General features: G+C 42.5%; 1 protein-coding gene across 1 annotated transcript in view; it reads left to right on the top strand.

Moving 5' to 3' along the window:
- The first annotated feature begins 6,894 nt into the window (after positions 1-6,894).
- galnt2 (UDP-N-acetyl-alpha-D-galactosamine:polypeptide N-acetylgalactosaminyltransferase 2) overlaps positions 6,895-10,203 on the top strand; it is a 45,168-nt gene continuing 41,859 nt past the window's right edge. The window contains exon 1 of the mRNA XM_080764105.1: positions 6,895-7,326. Within this exon, the coding sequence (XP_080620231.1) occupies positions 7,231-7,326 (96 nt within the window). The 5' untranslated portion in view covers positions 6,895-7,230. The remainder of the gene's footprint in view (positions 7,327-10,203) is intronic.

The following is a 10,203-nucleotide window of genomic DNA, read 5'->3' as shown; positions in this document are numbered from 1 at the left end:
TATTGTGAGTGAGTGATGTATTTCCTAGGGATACGGGGGGCTGGCTGCTTCTCAGCTAATTACATAAACCAGAAGTTTTCCAACATCCAAACCGCTTTTGTCAATATTGTATGACAAAGTACAGACAAAACCATATGACGCTGCATGTACAGTATGTATTGGGGACAAAATTTTCATTGGCTCATAAAACCTTCAGGATATGCATTTTAATTGATTTTCATATAATTCAAAATGGCGGGTGATCTAGATGTCGGAGGTCAAAAGTAAGCGCACTATACTTGTTCCGCATGAGGAGACGCATATGTGTATCGAAATTTCATTGCCAACGGTCAAACGGTTCATGAGCTATGCATGGTCAAAGTTTGCATTTTCAATTGAGTGATATAGCGCCACCCTTTGGCCAATGGTTGTGGGCTTTGCATTCTCACCGTTTGGCATGGCCCTCTACATGTTGCCAAGTTTTGCGAAAAACGACTGCACGGTTCAGCCAGAACTGCTATATTTGGCGGAAGGAGAAGAAAAAAAGAGACAATTACAAAGGACCAAGTCCTTTCAGGACTGCTTGGTCTTTTAAATAATTATAATGAATGTTTCAAAGATGATTTACTACTTTTGCTGCTTTTGTGTGACACTGTAGTATGAACAATTAGGGCGTTAATTTATGAAAGAAAAAAAAACACAAAAAAGTTAGTATATGGAGGGGTTTCTCCCCAACAGCCACAATATGCATATTGAGAACAAGTAATTTGAACACTAGAGGGAGGCAAATACCATCCCCTCCTCCACCTGAGTCCCAAATGACACCCTGTATGGGTAGTGGTGCCATGTTGCTAGAGTACCAGTGACCAAATTTAAACACCATGCTTGCTACAAATACTTGAACAACCACTGACCTATCTTTGTAGAAATGGGTCACACCCTGTAAACTCTGAGATAACTAGTTCCAAAAGTAGACAATTTAGAGTCCTTATCACACAACAGACACGAGCTGATAAAAACATACGTATAGACCTACTCACTAGTCACTATACTCACTGCAAGAATGAACTCTGCAACTTTGGTGAAATATTATGAATGCTACTGTAATATGGCTATGAACTGTGTTCACATTTAATTGAAATGTCATTATCTTATCCCCCCCCTGGCTGCCACATGGCTGACTTAATCGTACGATCGAGAGGCATGCAGGGATGTCACAAAGAAAGATGTATACATTTGCAAACATTTGATTGCTGCTTAAGGACGTTTGAGCTACAATGTACAGTGCATTTTCCTCACCCCCTCTTTCCAATCCTTTCCAATTATCAAATCTGGTCCCCTTGTGGATTATGTTTACAGTGGAAAGGCTTTCCAGTATATGGACAGAAACTCTTGTCACACCGTTTACAGTGGTTACGTTTTTTGCCCTGTGTGGAGCCGACGCTGGTGTGTTTTCATGTTACTTAACTGACTGAAACTCATGTCACAGTGTGCACAGTGGAAAGGTTTTTCTCCAGTGTGAACGCGCAGGTGTTTCTGTAAATGACGTAATGCAATGAAACTCTTGTTGCACTGCGTACAGTAATAAGGTCTTTCTCCGGTGTGGAGACGCTGGTGTGTCTTCAGAGTACCTGACTGACCGAAACTCTTGTCACAGTGTTTACAGTGAAAAGGTTTTTCTCCAGTGTGGATACGCAGGTGTTTTTTCACATCACTTGATACAGTGAAACTCTTGTCACAATGTTTACAGTGGAAGGGTTTTTCTCCAGTGTGAATACGCTGGTGTTTCTTCAGGTCATGTGATACAGTGAAACTTTTGTCACACTGCTGACAGTGGAAAGGTTTTTCACCAGTGTGGATACGCTTGTGTCTCTCGAGGAGACCTAACCTACTGAAACTCTTGACACACTGTTTACAGCTGTAGGTTGTCTTTCCTGTGTAACTCGTCTTTACTTCTCCCTCATTAGCTACATTCTTGGTAAACTGTTGATGACTGTTAGATTTTGGTTCATCTGTCTCTCTTTGTTTCTTTATTTGCTGACAGGCTGCTGAGGGACTCTGTTCATTCCTCAGTGTTGGGCAGTAGAGGTTGTTGTGGTGTCTCTTGATGTGTTCATGGAGGAAGGCACACGAATATGGACACTCCGAATATGAGACCTGAGAGTCTCCTTCCATCATGAAATCTGATGCTATACACTTCATTGATGGGAATGAGGTGTATGTCTGAGATTGAAAACCTTACAGAACCTTACACCAGGTATACATCTAACTCTCTCTCTTTCGGACGAAGTGGTGGTCTAATTACCATTTCACACCTTATATGAACTGACCAGAGCCAAGTTGCTATCCATGCTTAACAACGCCAATTTGCACAGGCATTATACTAACCTTCCTATCTGCACACAGTTTGTCTCTTAAATGGCACTGGATCCACTTTGTCTATTGCGCAGCGAACGACAAGCTAACAATCATCATTCTATAATAAGCCACTAGGCTAGATCACAGAGCTTCACAAGATGTTTCTAAAACATGGTAAATGTATTAAAAAGGCCGGCACCATATATGTCAATTGTTGAAAATACTTCTGTAATATAAAGAAAATGAATAAACATATGTTTAAAAAAAAAAAAAGGCCGGCACCAAGAGGGTCACTCTGTCCTAATATTAAAATCACACTTGTGTGAAGTGTGCGATGGCTGCCACACGATTGCAGATTCATTGCCACTATATACGTTACGAGACATGGATGCAGTGTTATTGTATAAAATAAGATGTATTTATATGGCCACATTGCGTCTCATCCCGTTAATGTTTGCTTAACTGCTGTAAACTAACAAGTCCATAGACTTGGCTGCCATATGACATAATTTCAAATGCCAGGCATTGGAGGGGCTAGTGCCCCTCAAAAATATTGTATGGGAAAGCATATAGGCTAGCTACAGACAGTACATACATTTGTAGAATCAGAGACTTCTTAATTTCTACAGTATTAAACTAACTAAGACAGTTGGCAGAACAGCCCTAGTTTCTGGTGTTTCCATAACAAATGTAAATAAACCATTGATTTAGAAATAAAACTCATAACAGTTATTATGAATGGAGATACTCCGGCAGAGCAGGACATGTTTGCTGTCTCCCCCTCCGACCAACCTCAGAACCTGTTGGGATTTCTACACTCTAAGCCGGCCAAAACCACACAAATATATCCCTGTAGTTAGTTAGTAGTTAGAAGAGTATAACTATTATAGACTATTACTCTACTAAAACAAAAACAAACAGAAAAAGCTACAGTTAAAGGTATTAAATAGCCACTAAAGAAGATGAATGCATGCTTTAATTGAATTACTGTAAACATGGTGGCCCCACAGCTGGTCTGCTGTTTAAATAAAACATGAAGAATCTGTCTGAATACCAATGATTATGTGGCTGAAAGCTGGTTATTTGGCTTCAAGTTTATTCAAAGTACATATATACTGTACAAGTACCTTATAGACCTCGCCCTTTAGGGAAAGGTCACATCCGCCTGGATGCATGCACGCATCCGCCTGGGTGACGGCTGACTGTAGACTTCTGTAGATGATCCAGTGTTCTCCATGTATGGTTATCCAGGGTTAGATGAGGTCAGTGTCTTTGACCAAAAAATGCTCCTATGGCTGGAACTATTCCATTCCAAACCTGGAGCAGAAACGTGCAGAAACATGCAGAAACTTTCAACAGGAATTAATATCTAATTCCAATTGCAGATGATAGACACACATTATGCACTGTACACATTTATATTTAAGTATTGGCCTTTCAGCTTCCCTGCTTCCCTTCCCTGAGTGCGCGGGAGGGTTTGATTGAACCCTACAAACCCTCCCGCGCACTCGGATCAGCCAACGCAGGGAAGCTGGAAGTACCCTCACTAAAAACGCCGGGACAACGCTCCACACGTCCCAAACTCTTCTCCCTTCTGGCTCCAAAACTGTGGAATGCACTTCCCATTGCAGTCAGAACTGCAGCATCACTCCCAATCTTCCGCCGTAGTCTGAAAACCCACCTTTTCAGACTCCATCATGGCCCATAGCACTTACCCTACCCCCTTAGATAGCATCTCTGTAGACTTAGATAGCATTTGATACAGACTTATAGCATGTTATGTAGACAGCACTATAATTGCATTGTATGTAGTCATAGCACGCCATAGTACATAATGTATAGCATAGTAGTATATATGTATAGTTTCATTATATAGATATTCCACTGTTACTTTCTTAGCTTACGCATGTTTCATGATAAATGCTTTTATGTGATGTATTCCCATGCTTTTTTGTTCTTGCTTAATGTAAGTCGCTCTGGATTAAGAGCGTCTGCTAAATGCCTAAATTGTAAAGTATATAGTCAGAATTACCTACCCTGCAATATAGATAGAAAAACAAAGCAGTGTCTCCATTCAGTACAACATTTCCTTCCATAACTGTAACAGTACTGTAGGCAATATAAACATAGACACAGACTCTCTTCAGACTGTATCACGGGGCAGCATTGAATAAACACTGTTTGTGTGCACGCATGTGTATGTGTGTGTGTGTGTATATGTGTGTGTGTGTGTGTGTGTGTGTGTGTGTGTGTGTGTGGGGGGGGGGGGGGGGGGGGGGGGTTACATATGTGCAATACTACTGGGACACAGTTTGGGGCATACAGTATAATGTATGTATTGATGGTATTTTGCTCGGGGTTCAGAAGCATGTTTTGTCACGATTAAGATGTAAAATGCCACGGTAGACTGGAGATGACCTTTAGTTTAGCCAAAGGGCCTCAGTTTGAGCATGCCGAGTTGTGTTTTTATCAAACATTTAAATGACCTTAAAGAAATTGCATACATCAATAGCGGGATGAAGTCATTTTGATATTATTATTCAACAGCATTGGTCAGGTTAGCTGGGACTGTACTCGGATTACAACAGTAAATTCAGTTTAAACAAAACGGTCACTTAGGTAAAGCACTGACCGGACACACGCTAGCCCCTCCTATGTCCAGCTTTGAGGGTTTGTGTAAACACAAACATTGAATGCTATTGACAATGAATGGCCACACACACGCACACACACACACACACACACACACACGTCATTTCCTCAACATCCAATAAACCATTTGACATTTTACACGTATTAATTCCTTCCATAATCTCTAATATGCTTACCCATGTTTGCTCTACTCCAGTGGTTCCCATACCTTTCCATACCAAGGGATCCTCAAAAAAGCGAGGGTTGTGGCCCTCATTGTGAAAGAATATCGAGAATTGTAAAAATGGCAGATGTCCAAGTTCACAGCACAATGCATTACGGGATTCACGGCACATTAGATTTCAGATCTCCTATTGAAAATGTTGGACATTTTTACAATAGATATTAAACCTATAGGCCTACGGGTACAGCATTAACTTTGAATGAATTGATTCAAATAATTGTCTGCAAGGAGACAATTCTCAAACTAAATGAGATTGTTGCACATTCTTGATATAAGCATGTGACCCTTGATTGATTGATTGATTGATTGATTGAAGTATTCAATCAGTACCGGACCCCAACTCTGGTCGTGTGTGTGTGTGTCACTGTATAGTACGGTTCACACTATTACAGTTGTTGGTCAGGCTTCAGACGCGCCTCCTCAAGAGACTTAATACTACAGTATATACGTTGGTCTATCTGGCGCCCCCTGGCGGGCGCCCCCACTTTGAAAATCACTGCTGACTTGACAGTGACGCTGGCAGACAGACTGACGCGCTTGTACACTACTACTCACTACACAGTATTGTATGAACACTCAGATCTGCCTTATATTATGCCAATACTTTGAACGCAGGTATTTTATTTGCAGCAGTATTTGCAATTAAGTAAAAGTATCTGGCACCCCCAAAGCGTGAAGCCAGCAGCAGCAGAACGACATTAGTGTTGATAGTGATACAATACTATAAACCACATGACATGACATGTGATTGTGATGACACAATTGTATCATCACGATCACCACCACCACGTGTCATGTGATGCTCAGAGTAGCGGATGAGAAAAATCACTTCAGTCTGGTCCATAGAGTATTAACTAAGGTCAAAAACAATGGTCTGCTTCCTGTCTGTGTCTGTCCATGTGTGTTAACTGTTTGTCTGTCTGTCCGTCCGTCCGTCCTGAGGACGGCGTCCTCCACATCCTCCTCAACATAATAGTGCCAGCCAGACAGCTTTCTACACCGGAAAATAAAAGTACCCATTAGAGAATAGATTAGAACCCAAACAGCTTCTTCACACAGATGCCAATGCCAAGAACCGTCGTGGTTCTCAAACAAGTTAATCATGTCACAGTCAGGAGACGGTCTGACTGTGGCCATGGACCCCCATTTGATACAATCATATTATCTCTGGACCCATGGTGGTCCGGGCCGGAGTCCGGACCACTAATCTACATCCTCATTCCTCAATCCTCAGCGATAATAATTTAACTCTCCGAGGGTGTACTAAAACTAAAAGGTCTCCCCATACATATGGGTCTTTCTTCGTTGGTCCCCTCCCTTTCTCCCCATTTCCTAAATAAAACGGGGTTTCAGCCAGGTATTCAGTAGGTGAGGGTTCTTCTTTGTAATCTGTGGAAGGAACCGTCAGCCTTTAACCATTATTTTTGCGTGTGGCACGGCCAGGGCACGGCACGCCACGGGCCCTCCCCTCGCGACACGACGACACTCACTTCGTCGCACGACGGTGTCGTGCGGTCGGGAAAATAGCCGATATCCAAGCTCACGGTTCGTCGCCTCGGCGACGCGACGTGAGCTTGGAGATCTGCTATTTTACGACGAAGCATAAACCAGGCGGCGTTTGATTGGCTCATGGTAGTAGTCGGGCCGGCCTTTCCCCTCTCAACCCGCTGATGTTGGCTGCTCTGCTCTCTGCTTCCTGCTCTTCTCTTCTCCGCTTCTCCTCCACCACCTCCTCCTCCTTATACCTCCACTATTCCTCCACCTCCCCAACAACACCTCCTCCACCGGACCGACCTGCTGCTCGGATAGCCTCACAGTCACAGCACATAGCCGGGGAAGGCGGAGGGCTGACGACCAAGCAAGGACCGACCACCCGACCCGACCGACGAGCGACAAGCACCCGGGCCGCGTTCAGAGCGTCCACGTCGGGCTAGAAAAGGGGATACGTAGCCGCTCGCCTCGCAGGCAGAGGGGGAAGAAGACGGAGCTATTATAGGACGCTTCCAAAACGGACAGAGATGAGAAGGAAGTCGAGGATATTGTTGTGTTTTGCCGTGCTCTGGGTGCTGGGGATTGCATATTACTTCTACTCGGGGACAACGTTGGGTCGAAAGGTAAAGAAAAAAGGATTATTATTCTCTAACGTTCTGTTACAGTGTGTTCTGTTGCTTTGATTTTTTCTTTACCAGGAAAAAGAGGAAGCCCAACAATCGTACCGTGCCACTGGCTTGTTTTAGCATTATGAAATATTCTTTAAGTGAAGTGGTGCTACAAGCGATGCTGCTATACTGGGCAGTGTGTGAGTGACAGAAAGGGCCTGGTTGTTATCAGCAAGCCTGACATTGATTTAGTTGGAAAGCAGAAAAAAAGCAGTACCCCCAGTGGCCCCCACCCCCTTCATTTCCCCTGGTAACGGTAGTGAATGAAGGGCCTCTCCTCACCAAGGGGCCCCCATGGTGGTAACAGGACTGAATGAAGGGCCTCTTCTTCTTTACCCATGGCCCAACCAACCAACACCTCTTCCTTTTTTCTTTTTCTTTTTACAGCCAAAGATAAAATAAAATAAATGTTCAGTGTTAAATGAACACATAAGATCTTCTTCCAAACCAAAGTCAAGCTTTTTAATTTAGACCAAACCTGAATGTGGTTGCAGCTTTGGGGGGCTTCATGCAGCCTTCTGGTCTGGCGCACGTCATCACTAAACTGTAGGTATGCTGATTGCTGAGTAACCGGTTTAAGACACTCATGTCGTATAGGCCTATACAGATTAGATCTACCAGCAATGTAGAAACACTTTGTTACAAGTAAAACTCTGGTATAAATAAAAATGTACTTGAGTAAAAGTACAAAAGTAATGGCATCAAAATAAACGTAAAGTAAAAGTACTCATCTATGTAGCTCTGGTCCATAGCTCTAATAGCTCAAATACACGCATTATAGTCTAATGCGTGTATTTGAGCTATGGATCAGAGCGATCAAATATGCAGAATGTCCCTTTTAACAATGTATTGTTACACATTGTGAACTTGTAGATCACTATCAAATGGCCAAAGTTTAAATAGCCGGGCTGAAGAGCTTAATTTATGTTTAGTAATAATAATAATAATTCAAATCTACAAAGTAACTAAAGTTTTTAACTAATTGTATTGGTGTAAAAGTACAATCTTTTCCTATGAGATAAATCATGATGTAGTGAAGTAGAAGTATTGGAAATACTCAAAGTAAAAAACAGTAGCCTACGTGAGAATGTTATTAAATGTATATATATATAACCTAAAATGTATAATTTAAGTCTTCAAGGACCACAAATCACTCCCTCAAGGTTGTAAGACACCCACCCATCCTATTATGGCCCATTATCAGCAGCCTGCTGTGATTTAAACTAATCAAAACTGTGTTCATGTCTGCTTTTATTTCACTTCTTTCTGTAGTTTTTGCTCCTCGATATAAAAGGTAAAGCCTTTAATCTCTCAATAATGTGGGCCATTTGGACCATTGCCTAGTTTATGCCAGATTTAAAAGTCAATTTTATAATTTGATGTTATCATTTGTGTTATTGTGCAACATCAGCACGTAATGCCAGTGTGAAACATCATACACATTATGACCTATGCACATTAATGTCTGATGTGTGTAAGTACAATTTAGGCATTTAGCAGACGCTCTTAATCCAGAGCGATTTACAATAAGCAACAAAACTAAAAGCATGGCAATACACATACTGTAAGAGCTCCTAGTGTGTTGTTTGCTCTTAACTGTGTTTGTGTGTGTGTGTGTGTGTGTGTGTGTGTGTGTGTGTGTGTGTGTGTGTGTGTGTGTGTGTGTGTGTGTGTTGCATGCGCGTGCATGCATGCACTTATTCCACCAGTCGCTTGTCATATCTCCTCGACTGTTTGTTTTGCTCCAGCTAAACCACAGCAACCCTTTTACTTTTCCATTAGTGTGTGTGTGTGTGTGTGTGATATGCCCTCACACAGCTACTTTTCTCTACAAGCTTTTTGCAGAGTCAGACAGCGTGGTAAATGCAGCCTTGTGAACAGCTGGTAGTGACTGTGAGGTCACATAATGGAATAAACGGAAACACAATAGTAGCTACTAATAATAATGATGATGAATGTCATAATGTACTGAATCATTAAGGCTGTGATTAGCATATCATGCTGGATAACTGCCAGGCTGACTGGCAGAGAAGATCTGATGGGTTGAACTGACTGTTAACTTTTGAATCAAAGTTGTTTTACCAACCAGTGGTTCCCAAACTTTTTCAGGATACCCATTGTTTTAAGATAAAAATCCAATTGATTAGGCCATGGACCCCCATTTCATACAATCATATTATCTCTGGACCCATGGTGGTCCGAGCCGGAGTCCGGACCACTAATCTACATCCTCAGTCCTCAATCCTCAACTCTCCAAGGGTGTACTAAAACTAAAAGGTCTCCCCAGACATATGGGTCTTTCTTGGTTGGTCCCCTCCCTTTCTCCCCATTTCCTAAATAAAACGGGGTTTCAGCCAGGTATTCAGTAGGTGAGTTGACGGTCCTTCTTTTAAAGAACCATTATTTTTGTGTGGCACGGCCAGGGCACGGCACGTCACGGGCCCTCTCCCCGCGTGGGATATCAGAAGTTATCCCCCGGTTATATCAGAGGTTCTCAAACCTTTTCATGTCAAGGACCCCCAAAATGATATGTATTTGGCCGTGGGCCCCCATCTCAAAATAGTCGTATCCAGGGACCCAAAATAATGGTTCCAGGGATCCCCCAGAAGCAAAGATTTGAGTTGAACAGGTTCGCTTTAAAATATATATAGATTTTCACACATTTTATGCCCGGCCTTGATTCGGTGAGTCGGTATGCAATGGGTATTGCATACTAGGTTCCCAACTTGCATCGTTCCCAAGTAGGCCAGTGGCCCGACGGGCACAGGTCTAGTTATTGAGACATGTACATTATGCAAGTAGCTATAATATAAAGTGACACAGAGAACCCTT

Source organism: Protomyctophum bolini (genome assembly GCF_963924005.1).
Source record: "Protomyctophum bolini genome assembly, chromosome: 1".
In the NCBI taxonomy this organism is placed as follows: domain Eukaryota; kingdom Metazoa; phylum Chordata; class Actinopteri; order Myctophiformes; family Myctophidae; genus Protomyctophum; species Protomyctophum bolini.
The sequence above is the reverse complement of the archived record's forward strand: the minus strand, read 5'-3'. Positions and strand labels throughout refer to the sequence as shown.